The sequence below is a fragment of the Phyllostomus discolor genome, chromosome 8, assembly GCF_004126475.2.
Source record: "Phyllostomus discolor isolate MPI-MPIP mPhyDis1 chromosome 8, mPhyDis1.pri.v3, whole genome shotgun sequence".
NCBI lineage: Eukaryota > Metazoa > Chordata > Mammalia > Chiroptera > Phyllostomidae > Phyllostomus > Phyllostomus discolor.
The window spans coordinates 95,313,150-95,332,356 of NC_040910.2; the positions used below are offsets into that span (position 1 = coordinate 95,313,150).

At 40.2% G+C, this 19,207-nt stretch overlaps 1 protein-coding gene across 6 annotated transcripts in view; it reads left to right on the top strand.

Moving 5' to 3' along the window:
* TRIM37 (tripartite motif containing 37) overlaps nucleotides 1–18,574 on the top strand; it is an 89,290-nt gene extending 70,716 nt beyond the window's left edge. For 4 of the 6 annotated variants that reach the window (XM_036033652.1, XM_036033655.1, XM_036033656.1 and 1 more), the window contains 6 exons: nucleotides 3,435–3,563; nucleotides 3,938–4,130; nucleotides 4,832–4,950; nucleotides 15,695–15,805; nucleotides 17,341–17,419; nucleotides 18,017–18,574. In XM_036033652.1, coding sequence (XP_035889545.1) covers nucleotides 3,435–3,563; nucleotides 3,938–4,130; nucleotides 4,832–4,950; nucleotides 15,695–15,805; nucleotides 17,341–17,419; nucleotides 18,017–18,029 — 644 coding nt within the window. In that variant the 3' untranslated portion in view covers nucleotides 18,030–18,574. Of the gene's footprint in view, nucleotides 1–3,434; nucleotides 3,564–3,937; nucleotides 4,131–4,831; nucleotides 4,951–15,694; nucleotides 15,806–17,183; nucleotides 17,252–17,340 lie in introns of all 6 variants that reach the window. The other 2 variants (XM_036033654.1, XM_036033653.1) reach the window with 2 other exon arrangements.
* Nucleotides 18,575–19,207: the final 633 nt, after the last annotated feature.

Here is a 19,207-nt window from a genome sequence, read left to right on the forward strand (position 1 = left end):
AGTATTTTCTAATTTTTTTGTTACTGACATAGGAACACTGTTGGTTAAAATTTTATTTGTTTTTAGACAGAGGGGAAGGGAGGAAGAAAGAGAGGGAGAGAAACATCAATGTGTGGTTGCCTCTCGTGCTCCCTCTACTGGGGATCTGGCCGCAACCCAGGCATGTGCCTTGACTGGGAATAGAACCAGCAACCGTTTGATTCACAGGCTGGAGCTCAATCCACTGAGCCACACCAGCCAGGGCTGAATGAAATTTTTTAATTCTGAGTTTCTCGGTCAGTTATCTTGAATTATTTAAGTAGACAGTCATACATCATCACCAAATAATCACAGTTTGTTCTTTTCTTGACTTTAATATTGCATTGTCTTAAGGTAGGACCTCAGAACAGTGTTAACTAATAGCAATAATAGAATTTTTGTAATGTTTTCAACCCTGTTTAGGAATTCTGTTCTTTTTTCTCCAGTTCAAATGCGCTAAATGTTTCAATCAGTAGTTTTTAATCAAGTTAAGATATATCTTTCAATTCTTAACTACAGTATAAATAGTTTCCTTTGTGTCCAGCACCATTCTAACTATTCTGAGACACATGTATTAACTCACTGAATCCCAACAGCAACTCTGTAAGGCAAGTTATTTTTATCCCCAAGTTATAGATGAAGAAACCGAGGCACAGGGCATTAAATAACATTCCCAGAGTTTCACAGTGGTAATGTGACAGAGTCAAAAAGTTGAACTTCAGGGCCTGTGGCTTTCATTCACCATTACACCAAACTATCTCTTTTTCTACTTAATAAGAGTTCTTCGGGGATTGTGGGGTACCTGTCAAAGCTGTTAGTTATTTTGTCCTATTACTTTGTTACCATAAAGAATTATATTTTTTATCTAATGTTGACCATTGTTGAAATACTGAAATGAATCTTTCTTGGGTTTTGGTTTTTTTTTTTTTGTTTTTTGTTTTTTGTTTTTTTTTTTTGTAATTTTAAAAGATACATGGTGCTGTATTTACTTTGCTGATATTCTACCTAGGATCCTCTGCTGTGTAGCCATAAGTAAAATTGTGCTATAGTTTTTTTCCACTGTTTGTAACCAGTTTGAGTTCTAGTATTATGCCAGCCTCATAGAATTTCTATGCTGCAAAATTATTTAACATTATCTGCTCTTTAGAAGTTCAATGAAACTCATTTGTAAAATCATGTAGTAGTTCTTTCAGGGATAGAACTTTAAGAACTTTACCAGCCTAGTTCTTATCAGGGAAAGAACTTAAAGGACTTTAAGGACTTCATAGTTCTAAGTACTTTAAGAACTATGATTCCTTTGTGCTTATAGATCTCATTTTGCTTCTTAGATCAGTTTCCATAATTTTCCTAGAGAATTAGTTATTTTATTGGACATGTAAATTAATTGGTATAAAGCTACTTACTCTGTTCTCTTAAATTTTAAAAACTTCCTCAGAATATCGGGTGTTAACTTTTTCACTTATTCCATTGCTTATTAGTGTTTTCTTACTTTTTCTCTTGATTTGACCTGTCAGAGCTTGTGCATTTTGTTCATCTCCTCCAAGAGATTTATTTTGTCTGCTTTCTGTCCTTTTAGTATGTTAATGTCTGCCTTTGTTTCTGTTAATGTATCTCTTTTGTTTTTCTTTTTTCCTTAATAATTTATATATGCTTTGCAGTAGAGAAATTGGTCAATTTTTTTTCTCATAGCATCTTTTTTCTCTCTCTTTTTTTTTTAAGTGTACAATTCAGTGTATTTACAACGTCGTGTGACCATCACCATTATCTAAGTCCTGGGCACGGTCATCAGTCCTTTCCCCAAAGCTCTGTGCCCATGGACATTTACCACCAGCCTTCCCCTACTCCTACTCCTTGGTAACCACTAATTTATTTTGTCGGTGTGAACTTGCTTTTTCATATAAATGGAATCATACAATTGAAGTCTTTGGTGTCTGGCTTCTTGTACTTAGCATAACAATTTCGAGGGTCATCCATGTTAGTTTCTTTTTGTGGTTGAATGATACTTTATTGCACTTGTTTAATCAATTGATGGACATTATGATTTTTTTATTTTCTGGCTATTTCGAATAATGCTGCTATTGAGCAGTCATGTACAGTTTGTGTGGACAAAGAGGTTTTTACTAATCTTGAATATATGCTTAGTGCAATTGCTGGGCTGGAAGGGAGCTGTGTTTAACTTTTTGAGGCACTGCCATACTGTGCAAAGGTGCCCCATTTTACAGTGCCATCAGCAGTGTCTCCGTGTCCTTGACAACACTTGTTATTGCCCTTTTCCTTCTTTGCTCATTGAATTGCCTTGGTTGGACTCCTTATAAAAAATAATTGACCATAAATGTAAGGGTGTAATTCTGGGCTCTCAGTTCTGTTCCATTGATCGTATTTCTGTCTCTATACCAGTACAAGACAGTCTTGATTAGTGTAATTTTACAGCAAGTTTTGAAATCAGAAATGTGAGTCTTCCATTCGAGATGGTTTGGGGTGTGATTCTGAGTCTTTTGTATTTTTGTGTGAATTTTAGAACCAGTTTGTCAATTTCAGCTGTTAAGAAAAAGATAGCAGTTTTATGTGGATTTTGTTGAATCTGTAGATCAAGTTTGGGCGTACTGCCATATTAACATGTTCAGTTTTCCGATCAGTGAATGAACACACTGTTTTCTTGCCTTTATTTTCTTTCAACAATGTGTGGTCGTTTCAGTGTATGTGTCTATATTTCTTTAATTTTTCCTGTGTTTTCTATGTAATGCTGTTGCAAATGGAACTGTTTTTTACATTTCATTCTCAGATTGTTCTTTGCTGGTGTATAAAAAAAATTGCTCGCTGGTCTTGTATCCTTTTACCTTGCTGAACCTGTTCACTATCTCTTCATGCATCTATTCTGCTTTTTAAAATTCTGTTTCAATTATTTTTATAGTTTCTTGAGTCTGTGCATGTTAGACCATTTAGTATCAGTTTGTTGTAATTAAAACATTTTAAGGCCATGCATTTTTTCTGATTATTGATTTAGCCACCAACATCTTGAGGTGTTATAATTGTGGTTCATTTCTAATTCAGCATTGATTTTCTTCTCATTCCAATAATATTTCACAGTTTCCAAATGTTTAGGAGTTACATTTTTGTTAATACTGATTTTAATTGCACAGAGATTAGACTGTATGTCTGATACGATTTATTCTATTTTATTTTTAGTTTTTAGTTTTGTGAGTTAAGACTGCTTCACAAGCAGCAAAGCAGGCATGCTTTTGGAATAAAACCCCAAATAATCCGTTAGGATGAAAGCATCCTCTGTTTTGTTTTATATTTTTGACACAGGTAGAATACATTTCAGGCATGATAAGATTAAACCTTGCTCTGACTGCTTAGGTAGTGAGTTTTGTGCTGTTCATCATATTCAAAAATGTTTTTAAATGTCTTTGCAGCCACAAGTAAGAAGAGTAATTTGCCCAAGCTGGCTCGGTCTAGTATAGCAGGTAGTCTGTCACTTCGAAGAGCAGTGGACTCGGGGGAAAGCAACCTGTCAAAGGGAGACTGTCAGCCTCTGTCTGAAGGTAAATTTGGAGAGTCTGGAATACAGTTTTCATGGATAAATGTCTGTTATTTGAAAGTGATCTTGTCATACAGCTTTATAGGTTTAAAGGCACCAAAAATGCTGAAACTTGGTTCAAAAGTTTCTTAATCTTACAACAGAGTAGACCCATCAGTAAAAGATTGCATGTTCTGGACACTTTACTTTTAAATACTTGGCATCAGAAAGAGTGCAATCTATTTTTAAATTATTTTTTAGTTTTCTAACAGTTGAAATATATATATATATATATATATATATATATATATATATATATAGCAATATCTTCTAAGGTGGAAACTAGAGAGAGAACTTCACGTTTTCCTGTTTTCTGACTATCCTCTCCCTTTCCCGGAGGTTCCCCGGGGAGCTCGCAGGCCGGGAGCAGGCACAGCTCTCCCCGAGCCTTGGCGCACGGCAGTGTCAGCGACGTGCCGCCGCCGAAGCTCGAAGACCGGCAGTGTCAGGCTTCGGGTTCGGATGCTGTTGTGGTTGCAGTCGTCAGTGGCTTACCCGCCATGGAGAAAAGGAGGAAAATGGTTCCCTTGGGGTAAATTAAGTTCTTTTGTTTATGGAATGGAATAATAGCTTCACATTGAACAAAAGAAATTTCCACTGTGTTAATTTTTTAGCAGACAGGAAGTTCATTTGTTGTATTAAAATGTAACTTTAAAAGTATCAAAAATCTCCCTGTTTTTCTTAATGGGATGAGATAGTACTAGAAGTTTAGTTTAAATATGTTAGAGCTCATTTTCACTGAAGTTAAGATAATAATGGCGTGAAACCTTGTATGAACTCTGCCGTAAACTCCGGGGTGTGCGAGAAGCAGTCGATCAGTGTTTCGCTCCCTCTCTCTCTCTGCCCCTTCTCTCTCCAAAAATCTTGAAAGGGACGGAGAGAGGGAATGAGGAAGGAAGGGAAGGGAGAGAGACAAGAAGGTAGGGAAGAGGAAGGAGGGAGTGAAAGAAGAGAGAAGACATTCTGTGTTCCTTACCCAGTTTCTTCTGATCATAACATTTTGCAAAACTGATATAGTATCACAACCAGGATGTTGGCATTGGCACACAGTCTACCATATTATAGCCTTCATTGTGAGTCCCCTAGTGAAATTTTTAAAAATAAATTTGAAATTTAGTGTTAGACATCAGTGCCACACTTAGTCTGATCCTCAGTTTCAGGAGAAGAAAATATAGGCACAATTATCAGTGACTGATTATACAAAAATAACAAGTTTTTTTCTTTTTCTTTGAGGGCTAATGTTAAAGGAGGTTGTTTGGAAGGAATGCAAATAACTGACTTGGAAAATAATTCTGAAACTGGGGAACTACAGCCTATACTGCCTGAAGGAGCTTCAGCTGCCCCAGAGGAAGGTAAGAAATGGTAAATCATAATTAGGTGGGAGGTAGAAATAATCTTTTTTTTTTTTTTTTTGGTGTTGGTGGTAGGTATTTCTTGGTTTAATAAAAATGGAGACATTATTTGATGTCCTTGATCTGAATGCAGCATTCATTGTACCACTGAATTTTATCCAGTAGGTCATGAAGCACAGAGGAAGGCAAAGTGGGTAACCGACCACATAGAAAGACGTGTCTTACCAGAAGGGACAGTTACAGGAGTGGGAGAATCTGCAGACATCTGCCCACTCACTAAATATATTAAGCCACCTACATGACAGGCGTTGAATTTTTGCTGGATAGGCAAAGATGAAATTAGATATGTTCACAATCTTATGGGGAAGACAGGCCCCAAAACAACTAATTAGAGTATTAGGTGTTAAATATTTCATCTTTTAAAGTGAGTCTTGATTAATGTTTGCAGACTGCTTTGCCCTCATAGAACTATTCCATACTTTAACCATTTAAAAAACCCTTTACGGTAACCAACTTCAACTCTACTGATTCACGTTCAATTAAATTTTTAGTATTCTGCGTGTTCTTTCAGGTTCCTTATTCTTTATCCAGAAGCATAGAAGAATTTTGTGATTTTGAAGGTGTTTGAAACAGGGCTACTGTATCTTGCCCTTGCTCTGTCCTTTCTAGGTTAGCAAAATAGAACGTCAGCTTTATTGGTGATATTCAGCATTGAAGGGTTTTTTTGTTTTTGTTTTTGTTTTTTCTGAGTGAAACTGCCACCTTCCATCTCTGCACTTATTTGTATTTCAGTGATTGAAGAACTGCAGCTCTAAGCATACATGCAGGTGCCAGCATACTGGCTACACCTTGCGAGAAGGTGTGTGGGTGGTGGCATTTTCAGGTTTTTCAGTGACAACATTAAACATTGTGGTCTCCCCTCTTAGTCTGGTGCTCCTGTGGTAGGCGGCATTATTTCAGTAGAAGAGATAAAATGGAAAGGACTTTTAAAATTAAGTGTTGATTGTTAAAACATTAAGACCAAAATACTGTGATTGTTCTTTATAGAAAAGACCTGTGGGGATTTGTTTCCATGTATTTAAATATATGGATCATAAATTGTAGTGGCTTAAATTTTTATAGCATGTGCTGGAATTACAGGCTCCTTTTATTCGTGCAGCATTTGTAAACAGCGCTTCTAATTTGCCAGGATTGCACATGGTGCCGGTGGTCAAGTGATCTCTGAACCCATTCTTCAGTTCAGAGTTTCTCTACCTCGGCACTACTGGCATTTTGGACCAGGTGATTCTTCTCTGCAGGAGGCTTCCCTGTGCATTGTAGCATGCTTAGCCGAGTCCTTGGCGTTTAACCATGAGGTCCCGTAGTGCCGTCTCCAAGTTACAATAACCAGAAATGTTCAGACACTGCCAGATGTCTCGATAGAGGCATGAGAGCCACTGGTTGAGTTGAATGACTCTCAACCAGGAGTGTCCTTAAGAATTACTTGCCAGAGTGGGTCACAGTTACAGGTGGGAGCAAGTTATAGCTCTCAGGTGTACTATATATACTGTGTGTTGATGGTGGTGGGAGGGAGGCAGGGAGAGCAATAGAAACCACTGGTCAGTTGTCAAGAGAGTCCAGTTAATAGCCTGTTATAATATAGGATGATGAGGGCTGTGGAAGGGTATACCGGGAACTCAAAGAACAAGTGTGTAATAATGAAAATAATACTATTTACTAAGTGGCATTAGTTAGTAACACATTTTCTCTTGTGTAAGGAGTGTTGTGATATAAAACACCTAAACTCAGTAAGAAAAGCTGTGAACATGCAAATCAACAGTGCCACAGAAGTACACCCTTGCAAATGTGTTGGTTCACCACTGGCGTCTCAGTGAGCAGGCGAGAAACCAGTGAGGCTGGGAGAAAGGGGCCCAGTGGGCAGAAGGAGCTCTCGTGCCCTCTGGCATCTGCTTTGTCTGTGAGAGGAGGGTGGGGCCTTCCTCACTGCTGTGGGTGTTACTCTATCAACAGCAGGAGCCAGTGCTCAAAGAACCTTTACTTTTCACACTGGTAAGCCTGGTAGGAAGTCCAGTGGGTTTCTCTTGTGTCCATGCTTAGGGAAGGCAAGGCTCGCTACTTGAGCAGAAAGAACACCTAGGAGAAAATTTTCTGTGTCAGATCGCTGTGGGTTGGTGTGTGTCTCTTTCTCTTCGTCCACCAGTCCTTCCTCCCCTTCTCTCTTTCTCAAGCTCTCTGAAGAAACTTTAGAATAAGGCATTGTTTGTGTTACTAGGTGGGAATTTAGGACTACTAAAGTGCTCTCTTAAATGTTCTTGAGTGTCAGTAAAATGTTACTTTTCTTAGACATGACAAACATCAGCCAGCCTTTTCCTTTCTAACTGGGACCATGTGGGACACGGTGGTATTGATATTCTGTTCAGTGGCCTGATGCTGAAAAGCTTGGCACTCCACCCCCACCCAGTTGACACCATACAGGATGCCCATAGGTAGACCAGTTTCTTTCTTGGTATGTCTAAAAGTGGAGACGATAGTTTGGCTAAGTTCCTGCTTAAGTAGCACTGATCCCTTTCAGTTAAGACACGGGCACCAAAACGCCCCCCCAGGGAGAAGCTGCGGCACACACCTGCTGCAAAGCTCACTGGCTGCCCACCTGGGGGAGCGTGGAGTGATGCTCCGGCATTGCCAGTTCCTTTTGGAATACTGATTAAGCGCTTTTAACGTGTTACAAAACCTCAAATCAGCCGGCTTAAACAATGTGAAAGATTTTACTCTCTTGTATTAACAAGAAGTCCCACCTAACTCTGGTAGGACAGTTTCAGGGTCGGAAGATTTAGCCACTCGCTGTCATCAGAAACTCAGTTTCCCCCCCCCATCTTTTATTCTGTCACTTAGTGAGTTTACTTAGCTCCCCTCGGAATGGCACTCTAGCTGCTGCTGTTCCAAACTTCATATGGAGTCGGAACCGCATTCTGGGAGTAGGGAAGGGTTAGTTCTGTGTGTCTCTACCTATCAACAGGGAAAACCTTCCTCAGAGAACCGCAGCAACTTCCTAATTTCCTCTCAGATCTCATTAATCACTGGCAAGAAAAGGAAACTTGGCAAAGTTTAAACATTTGGTCCCCCTCCCTGGCCCCGTTTCACACGGCCATGTGGAACAATATGGGGGCTCTCCTGGAAAGGAGGGAAGGCGGTAAGGCATTAGCCTCTGCTGTACCAAATGGTTGATGTATTTTCCAGGCTTCAGAAAGTTGAGCACCTTTGAATGAGGGAGTTGTAACTCAGAAGTTAGCATTGGACAGTACTGAGCATAAAACCAGTGCTCAAAAAATGTGGTAGGTGATTGATACAGAAATACCCCATTTAAAATTTTACTCTAGGATGTCCCACATTGGCATCTCTGAAGCAGCTTCAGTTTAATGGTACCTTACAGTTACTACCAGTGACAGTCAGTTATGTGAAAACCTGTTGACACCTTCTAGTGAGATATCAAGAAAGGTCCAGTATTCAAATTTCTTACAGTAGGCAGAATATCACTGGTTTGCCTTAATCATTACTTAAATGCAGTGGGCAGGCGTGGCCATGTATGGGGCAAGGCGCAGCAGGTGGTTTGCGGCCTGTTGCTCAATGGCAGGTAGTCTCATTCCAGACAAATGAAAGCATTCGAGCTTTCATTGCGCTTGCTCACTCTCAGTTACTGACAGCAGTGGGTCGTACAGGACCTGTTGACCTAGTAGCTCAGCTGTTAGGCTAGAGGTCAGGAGACTAATTCTTCTCTCTTACTGCATTCACAAAGCTAGGGCACTTCCAGGTCTTAGGGCTTGCTAAAAGACCAGTAGTGTTTTCTTCCCGGCATTTCCTGAATCCTGAAACAAATGAGTCAAATCAAAAATGTGGAAGTTACTCTAATTCCCCCGTTAGGGTTCATCTTAACAGTCAACACAGAAACATGAATGATTTGAAGGAGTTCACTTGCACAAAGTTGAAAGTAGAAACTGGAAGTGCAGATACTTGAAGTCAAAGGTTACAACAGGAGCGCCTTGGAAAGAAGTAATTGTAATCAAATCAGCCCTGGTTATAGCTGTTGCCATTTCATAAGTATGCTCATGGCCCTGTCTGCTGCTATGTAAATACAGTGCTAAGGAGTTTATACTGCGCTTTATAGGAATCCTGGGAGTGGTGTTACAAGGAATAGGAGTTTGGGAAGCAAAATAATTTCTTAAATTGGCATTTTTGACCTATGATTCTATGCAGTACCATAAACCTTGCCAAAAGTTCTAAATGTTCCATTATTTGAATACTACCCAGTAATCTTCACAGCATTTTCCAGCATTTGAATATTCACTGTAGGCTATAGTTCTCAGAAATACTGCAATACAAATTAAACATTTTTTAAAAAGATATGTGCTGAACACAGAGTTTGTAAAATGTATTTTTAAGACTTTTTAAATTTTAGAAAAAGGGGAAGGGAGGGAAACATCAATGTGTGGTTGCCTCTCATGTGCCCCCTACTGGGGACCTGGCCTACAAGCCAGGCATGTGCCCTGACTGGGATTCGAACCAGCAACCATTTGGTTTGCAGGCCAGCACTCAATCCACTGAGCCACACCAGCTAGGGCAAATGTAAGTATTTAAAGAATAAGTTAAGATTTGGGGAAACTCAGAGAATTTTGATTCCTTTTTGTGAATCCTGAAGGTTATTTGTTAGGAATTCAGAAACACTAGTACCAAACGGTAAAATTTGTGCCTTGAGTTTCAAGAACTCAACGGTTAGTGTTTTCAGAAGTTCCCTACAAGGCCACCAGGTGGTGGTGGTGCTTCGTGGAAGTAGCTGGTTTGGTCTCCAAACAGTGTCACTCACTGTTCACTCTCTAGAGCAGAAGGGTTTTTTCCCCCTCCCTTTTCTTTGCTAAAGGAAGGGATTTTAGAAATGCCCATACATTGTCTATGCCTCCTGAATAGTTAATGGAGAGGCAATACTACACAAACTCTTCTTGGAAACCAGGGGAGGGGTTCACCAGTGAGGCCATCTGTAGCCAGTGTTTTGTTTGTTAGAAGGTGGGTTTTTTACCCCCTACACATTGTTTTATTAGTGGTTTAAAAAACTCATTCACGTTATCTGTTTTTATCTGAATGAGCTTTGGTAGCTTGTGTCTGAATCAAAGCATTTGTCATTTTCCTCCATGTTCTTGATTTCCTGAGCACGAAGTTGTTTGTGCTAGTCCCTTATCCTTTTAATGTCTGCAGGATCCATAGTGATGACCGGCCTTTATTTCTGATGCTGGTAATTTTGTTTGCTCTTTGTTTTCAGTCTGTTTGGAAGCATTTTAATTTTACCGATCTTTTCAAAGAACCACCTTCTTGTTTCATTGGGGGTTTTTTTCTGTTGTGTTTCTGCTAATTTTATTTCTGTTCTTTTACTTTGGGTTTATTTGCTCCCTTTTCTAGTTTCTATTTTGCTGTAATCCTGACCCAAGGATATGTTTATTGATTTTATGTATTTATTAAATTTTTAACTTAATCTTCACTATATTTTTTTCTATTACCAGTTAGTCCCCATATATCCCCTCCCAACAGTCACCACAATTGCTCTCCATGTCTGTGAGTCCTTTTTCCTTGTCGCTCAATCCCTCCACCCCCTAACACCTCCCCCCATAGCTGTCATCTGCTCTCCGTCTATGAATCTGTCTCTTTTGCTTGTTAGATCAGTTTGTTCATTAGATTCCACATGAGTGAAATCATATGGTGTTTGTCTTTCTCTGACTGGCTTATTTCACTTAGCATAATAATGTTCTCCAGGTCCGTCCATATTGTTGCAAAGGATAAAATTTTCTGATTTTTTTACAGCTGAGTAGAATTCTACTGTATAAATGTCCCATAGTTGTTTTATCCACTTTATTGACAGAGTTTGGGCTGCTTCCATACCTTGCTGATAGTAAATAACGCTGTAGTGAACAGGGGTGCTTATGTTCTTTCAAATTAGTGTTTTGGATTCCTTTGGAATATATTCCCAGAAATGGGGGATTGCTGGGTCTAAAGGCAGATCCATATTAAATTTTTTAAAGTATCTCTATACTGTTTTCACAGCTGCTGCACCAGTCTGCATTCCCGCCGGCAGTGCACAAGGTTCCCCTTCCTCCACATCCTTGCCGGCACTTGTGTGTTGATTTATTGATGATAGCCACTCTGACACGTGTGGGGTGATAGCTCATTGTGGTTTTAATCTGCATTCTCTGATGGTTAGTGATGTTGAGCATCTTTTATGTCTATTGGCCATCTATAGGTCCTCTTTGGAGACACATCTATTCATGTCCTTTGCCCATTTTTTTAATTGGGTTGTTTTTTTGGTGTTGAATTTGTGAGTGCTTTATAAGTTTTGGATATTAACTCTTCAGATTTATTGATCAATATGTTCTCCCATTCTGTGGGTTGTCTTTTTATTTTGTTGATGGTTTCCTTTGCAAAAACTTTTTAGTTTGATGTAATCCCATTTGTTTATTTTTTCTTTTGTTTCCCTTGCCTGGGGAGATATGTCAGATAAAATACTGCTACAGAAAGTGGCTGAGATTTGGCTGCCTGTGTTTTCTTCTAGGATTTTTATGGTTTCAGATCTAACATTTATGTCTTTGGTCCATTTTGAATTTTTGTATACAGTGTACCAAGGTAGTCTAGTTACATTTTTCTGCATGTATCTGTCCAGTTTTTTCTGCATGTATCTGTCCAGTTTTCCCAACAAACTATCTTAAGCCATTGTATGTGCTTGTTTCCTCTATGTTTGTTGATTTTAGGGAGGAATAGAGAAAGAAACATAGAAACATTAATGTGAGAGAAAAACGTCAATTGATTGCCTCCCTCCATAGGCGCCCCAACTGGGGATCAAACCCTGCAGCCTTTTGGTGTGTGGGGTGATGCTTCAGCTAACTCAGCCACCTGCCCAAAGCCCATTTTCTGGTTTCTCAAAGTGGTTTCTTTGATCATTAATTTGAGACCCTTTCTATTAAAAGCATGTAATGCTATAAATTTTCCTTCAAATACTGCTGTGGCCACACCCCAGAACTATTGGTATGTTGTATTTTTTATTTTTCATTAAGAAAATTCTCGGCCATTTTTTTCTTAACATATTGTCCCTCTGTTTTGTTACTTTTGCCCTCTCTGTGGCTGTTTGAACCAGTCTCTTTTTATCCCCTTGCCTCTTAACCTCTGTTGTACAGCTCTCATTTTTAATTTTTTTTAATATATTTTATTGATTATGCTATTACAGTTGTTCCATTTTCTCCCCTTCACTCCCCTCCACCCTGAACACCCTCTCCCACCCATACCCCCCCCCCTTTAGTCATGTCCATGTGTCATACTTACAGGTTCTTTAGCTTCTACATTTCCCATACTATTCTTACCCTCCCCTATTTTCAACCTACAATCTATGCTACTTATTCTCTGTACCTTTTCCCCCTCTTTCCTCCTCCCACTCCCCTGTTGCTAACCCTCCATGTGATCTCCATTTCTGTGGTTCTGTTCCTGTTCTAGTTGTTGGCTTAGTTTCTTTTGGTTTTGCTTTAGGTGTGGTTGTTAATAATGGTGAGTTTGCTGTCATTTTACTATACATGTTTTTTCTTTATCTTCTTTTCTTAGATAAGTCCCTTTTAACATTTCATAAAATAAGGGCTTGGTGATGATGAACTCCTTTAACTTGACCTTATCTGAGAAGCACTTTATCTGCCCTTCCATTCTAAATGAAAGCTTTGCTGGATAGAGGAATCTGGGATATAGGTCCTTGTCTTTCATGACTTGGAATACTTCTTTCCAGCCCCTTCTTGCCTGGAAGGTCTCTTTGGAGAAATCAGCTGACAGTCTGATGGGAACTCCTTTGTAGGTTACTGTCCCCTTATCTCTTGCTGCTTCTAGGATTCTCGCCTTCATTTTTACCTTGGCTAATGTAATTATGATGTGCTTTGGTGTGTTTCTTCTTGGATCCAACTTCTTTGGGGTTCTCTGAGCTTCCTGGATTTCCTGGAAGTCTATTTCCTTTGCCAGAATGGGGAAGTTCTCCTTTATTATTTGTTCAAATACGTGTTCAGTCTGTTGCTTTTCCTCTTCCCCTTCTGGTACCCCTATAATTTGGATGTTGGGACATTTAAAGATGTCCTGGAGGTTCCTAAGCTTCTCCTCGTTTTTTTTTGAATTCTTATTTCTCCATTCTTTTCTGTTTGGCTGGTTTTTTCTTCCATTTGGTCCACGCTATTGTTTTGAGTCCCAGTTTCCTTTCCATCACTATTGGTTTTCCGTGCATCTTCATCTTTTTTATGGTAACCTGCATTTTTTTCATGTAATTTGCACCCAAAATCAACCAACTCTGTGAGCTTCCTGATCACCAGTGTTTTGAACTGTGCATCTGATAGATTGGCTATCTCTTGGTTGCTCAAAAGGATGAGTCCTGCGGCACTGATTTGTGCTTCTGTTTGAGCCATCTCTCTCTTTCTCTCTCTCTCTCTCTCTCTTTTTTTTTTTGGTCTGGTCGCTCCTGTTACGGTGAGGGGCGGAGCCTTAGGTGTTCACCGGGTCTGGGCACCCCAGTTGCTAGATTGTGACGTTGTATGTGGGAGCGGGAGGGAACGATGGCGGTAGCTCCGTTCTCCTGGGACCTCAGTTCCTTCCCTGGGATCCTTGGTTTTGCGCTCTACCCTGTTCCACAATCATCGCCTCACTGGGTCCGCCAGCCGCTGCTTGAGCACTCAGGGTCCACCCGCTGCGATCTTGCGCACCCCGGATGGCTTACACGCTCCTGGTTGCCTTATGCACCCAGTTCTCCCTGTTCTCCGGACACCATGACCCGCGTCCAGCGGCTCCTCTCCTCCCCTCCTACCGGTCTGGATGAACGGGTCTACTTCAACTTCTTGGCTGTCCAACTTCCATTCAGATAAATTCCCTATCAGTTCTGGGTGTTATTCTGCCTCTAAATTGTTGTTGTTCTAATCTTGGTTGTGCATGGAGGTACGGTTCATCCACCTATGCCTCCATCTTGCCGGAAGTCCCTCATTTTTTCTTTAGTGTTATTAATTTTCTCACATCTTTAAGTTTGCTTTTTCTACTTGCTCTAAATTCATCTACTAATGTTTAAATTTTAAAATGACCATCTTTCACTTTTAGAAAGTACTTAGTAATTTAAAAATATCTCCTTTGTTCTCCACGTTGAGTTCTTTGTTAGATAATCTCAGCATCTCTGTCATCTCATATTAATGTTAGTTGATTGTCTTTTCCTGGTTCCTCATATGCTCAGGTAATTTTGGATGGTATGCTAGACATTTTTAACACAGTTTTGTGAGACTCCAGGTCTTGTTTAAATCTGCCAGTTTGGTGGTACTTCAAATTCAGGTCTATGCTTATTTCTATTTAATTTTCGGCAACAGTTCTGAACCATTTTGGCACCAGGGACCCTTTTTTGGGGGTGGGGGGTGGGGAGGGAGGCGGAGCTCAGGCGAGCTTCCCTTGCAGCCCCATTTTTAACAGGCCTCGGACTGTGGTGCAGGTCTGTGGCCCCAGGGTGGGGGACCCCCTGCTTTTCAGAGTTTTTCAAACAGCTGTTCCTTGCCATCAGTCCAGGCTTATAGTTGCATTCAGTGGGAAAGGCTGGGTGGAATGTGCTTACTCCAGCTGACCCAGAATCTCCCCTCCCAAGGATTTTTACATTTGTTTTGTCAAATAACAGTAGCTCCTGGCCAATTTTTATGCTAATGTCCTGAGATTTGAGTCTCAACTTTAAATCCCAAACCTAAATGAGGTACACAGGCCTTAGTTTGAAATCTGAGGTGAACTAAGCCCCGCAGAAACAAACCAAATTTCTTGCTGTCTTCCTATGTCAGTAGGCAGACTTTTCCTAGTCCATTCTTTCTGAAGGAACATTAGCTTTATGCATGGAGTGGAGTTTAGTCTCGGTTTCAGTTCCCTTTCTGCGATGGGTTCAAAGATTTCTTGTTTTCCTATCCCCCAGGGAGTGGGAAAGACCCTCCTGGCTGCAGTGCTGGGCCCACCGATTTACCTACATGTGCTGGTGGCTGTGGGTTCCCCTTCTTTCTTTTAGATGTGGCTGTTTGTTAAAATAGTATTTTAAGTTTATGTTTTTCTACTATAGTTTATAAATAGAAAAACTATAGTTTTTCTGCTATTTTCAGGGTTTTGGGATCACTGTGTTCTTGTAACATAGTACTTTCTATAGAATGTTTCTTTTTAAAAATCAGCTGATTTACACAAACGAAATTGGAGGCCTAAATGTAATAACAACTCATTTTTTATTGCTAGAATTATGGGAATCTTTTATATGCACGTATACAAAGGTGTGTAAATGTGTATTTGAATTTATGTAACATGTTTATATTTATATGTTATAAGTTAGAAACTATTATATGTACGGCCACTTGGTATTGAGTTCCTGTTACTTCTATGGCTATAGAAAAAACAGTGTGTACTTTGGGGAAAATATTCTCAGTGTAATGACATTTAGACTGGTTTTGAATGCTAACTTCAGGTAATGTGGGAAGGGTGGGTGTAGTCTCTGAGGACAAGAGTAGGGCCACTGCTCTGCTAACTAAAGTGAGCTGAAGTTTTGGGGGTTGGTTTTCCTTGTTTTGTTTGTTTGGTGTCTTGTATTAGCATTCAGTGGGAATCACTGTTTAGTAAATAAGGAGGTTTTCTTTTTCCTTTCATTGAAAGTGGCTTCTTGTTAGAAACATGTTCTTCTCATCTTTCCCAGCAGGAATGAGCAGTGACAGTGACGTGGAATGTGACACTGAGAACGAGGAGCAGGACGAGCACACCGGCCTGGGCGGGTTTCACGACTCTTTCCTGGCTCAGCCCCCAGACGAAGGTGCAGCACGTGCTGTCATTTCACAGAAATGAATAAAGCCATCTCTGCTGCTGCCACTGCTTATTTTGCTTTTATTTCTGCTCCCTCTGCTTTGGCTGCTTCTGCTGCTTTTTCTGTTGTAATAATTGTCATTCGTGAGACAGTGTGTACGGGGCAAACTCAGTGGTGAAGACTGAAAAAAACGTAGGTAGTATTTGGCTCATCAGACATCTAATGGGCGCTGCCTATTGGATGTGTGAAGCAGAGGCCGGTGACCTCTGAGAGTAGCTTTTGTGTTGGGAGGAGTTGGAAGAACACACAGACACGAAGAAGCGTTTTCAGCAGAGACTGCTGGTGGCCTGCAGCACCGACGTATTCACTCTGCCCCTTTATAGAAAATGTCGGCCAGCCATTAGAAAGGTTTCGGAGGTTGGAGGGTTTTTTTTCTTTTTAGATCCATTTCTAGTCTACTTAATAAGATAATTTTTTAAAATACTTTTTTCCAGCTGTGGCTGGTGTGGCTCAGTGGACGGAGCACTGGCCTGCCAACTGAAAGGTTGCTGGTTCGATTCCCAGTCAAGGGCACTTGTGGGGCCAGGGTTGCGGGCGAGGTCCCCAGTTGGGGGCGTGCGAGTGGCAACAGGTTGAGTTTCTCCCGCACATCGATGTTTCTCTCCCTCTTTCTCCCTTCCCCCTCTCTAAAGGTAAATAAATAAAAATCTTATTAAAAAAAATAACTTTTTTCTGATTTCTTAGAAATTATGCAAATAGTGGAATCACCAATTTTTACTCCCTCTTCCTCCCAAAAAATCTCAGGAAAAAAAACTCACGGAAAGAATCCCATTGTGGATATTTTTGTTTTGTTCTGGGCATACAACATAGCGTTGAGTGTGTGCGTGTACTGCGTGCACAGCGACCACCTCGGGGAGTTCGGGAGCATCTCGCCCCCGTTGTTCGTCTTTTCTCTGGGGGCCCTTGTGGCCAGTTTGCACGTTCCTCCCCAGGGTTTCCTGGGGTGACAACATTGTCAGGCGTCTGCTAGCTGTCAGCTTTATCGTTGACACATTTTCCTGATGTTCTAGGGCCTTTTTCAGTACAGAACCAAGCATTTGATCATTTTTAAGTATTAAAACACTTTTAGTAATTTTCACTCTTCCTAAAAGAGCCAAATTTCAGCAAGTTTTTGAGTGCTGATAGGTGTTGGTCACAATATTTGCTTGTGCAGTTTCACTGGCCGTGAAGTTTACATGTATACACAGTCTTCAGAGTGTGGGTCCTGTCCCCTTCCCCCACGGCTCCCAGTGTCCCCAGGAGGACAGAGAGTGGCAGTGCCTTGCACTTCCTGTTGCACATTCCTTTTCTCCTCCTTTCCCCTCGTGTTTGCTCACACCTGACTCAGATCACAAATTCTCTGAAGACAGCTTTGTTTACAACCCAGCAAATCTTTACACTTAAATACCACACTTGGTAAGATCATTTAATGACATGGAGAAGAAAATACTTGTTTTCAGAAAATGTAATCTGGTTTTATTTTTAATTTTTTTTTTAAATCTTAGATGCACATTCCAATTTTCCTGATGATGAACAAATAGGCCCTGAGGATTTCAGCTTCAACACTGAAGACAAGAGTGGAAGGTAATTTTCAAGCCAAGAGAACTGATTTGCAAGCTATCCTGACCCCGAAATGTGCTGTAAGTTGGTGCTCAGATTGTCATCTGTCAGATAATCAGATTTGGTCTAATTTTTTTTCATCGTATCTACCTGAAGCAGTAATGCCGAAACTTTAGGAAGTAGCACAATTCTAGTATAAGACATTAGTACACAGGGAAAAATTAAGGGTGTGAGGGAAATTCTGTGTGATGTAATGAATAAACACTTAATCCTTAATTAATTTAGTGAAATAGTATATTTGTAAAAAGCAGTTTGCTACAACAGAAGGGCCATCAACTGCCAGAAAACGCCCCTGGAGCCGGTGCGCGCGCTCGGTGGTGCTCAGCACGGGCGCCCCTCTGCTTTCGGCTAGACGCTCGCTCGTCCCCAGTGGCCCACCTTCGCACGTGCGCGTTAAACACCGCGCATTTCACCATGCCCACAGGTCCGTGAACAGAAGAATTACATGTAGGCTCTGCCCCGTAGATATGTTACGTGAGTGACTGAAGTGACACTAGACTGACTCTCCTCTGTGGGGTGTGCTAACTGAAGTTAACTTATCTCTTGTTTTTTCAAATGCAGGCACACTGATTAGTGGCACATACTCTTTCTGTTGTGTGACTTTTACAAATGTAATTTTAAATGAATTGAGTTGATGGAGATTGGCCATGTTCCTGGTTATATAAACGTGTGTAAGATCATTTAAAATTATTTCATTGTTACGCCTCTGAAGTACAAGTATCTGAAAGTCCTCTTCTTTATTTTTATTCATTGGACATTGATTTCAGTGTCTCTACTTCTAACAACGTACGTGTACTGCCGTGGTTCGCATGGAACTGGGGTGTGAGGGTTGCTGCCACACTGCGGTTAGCCCAGAATCGTTGCCAGACTTGGCTGCTGTGCTCCTGCATTTGTGTTTGAGCTGCTGGCCTGTGGGTGAAAGTCACACTGAAAGTTGACAAGGAAACTATTGGAAAAGCATGAATATATATACATGTGAGAGGCATCTCATCTGCTTAGATTTTACTTAGCATTATTCACTTTTCCATGTCTGATGTCTTGCCGGTTGCTGTGATTCATGGTTTGCTCTTGTTCAAAACAGTTTGCACTTTTTGCTAATAAAATGACCTTGAGAAAATATTGTGCCTCTGCAATTTATTAAAAGTGGGACAGGAAGCCCCCTTTTTCTCTTCTCTTCACATTACCTGTATATTACATACATTTGTAAGCTGTATAGACTGTTAAATGTATGAGAAAGTTAGGAGACTTATTTATAATCTCCATAACATATATGGTTACTTTTTCTCTTTAAAAGTTAATTGGAAAAATTCAAGTACTGTAATCTCAGGAAAAGTAAAAATTTAGCATTTGTTTACTAACTTGTTAATTGGCATGCTATTGTATAGTTATTACGTAGTTTATCATGCAGTGATCTAAAACGTTACTAGTAAATTCGTTAATTTTATTTTCTATTAGATGGAAATGTACTCATGTTCATTACATTTTGATGAGGTCATATTTTTAATCCAGCTTTCTCTTTTCTCTATGTTACATTGTAATAGCTGAAAATATAATGTAAGAATTTTGCACCTTTAGTGTTGAGAGCAAATGATGAGTTTTGTTTTGTTTTTCAATATAGAAGGCTTAGGTTTGAGAAAGCATAAACACTTGATGGGTGGTTTTGTGCTTAGTTTTGTGGACACAGGGTGATTGATGGGCAGCTTCTATCCCATTCATTCTGGAATCATAAGCCTAAAGACCAAAAGATTTCTT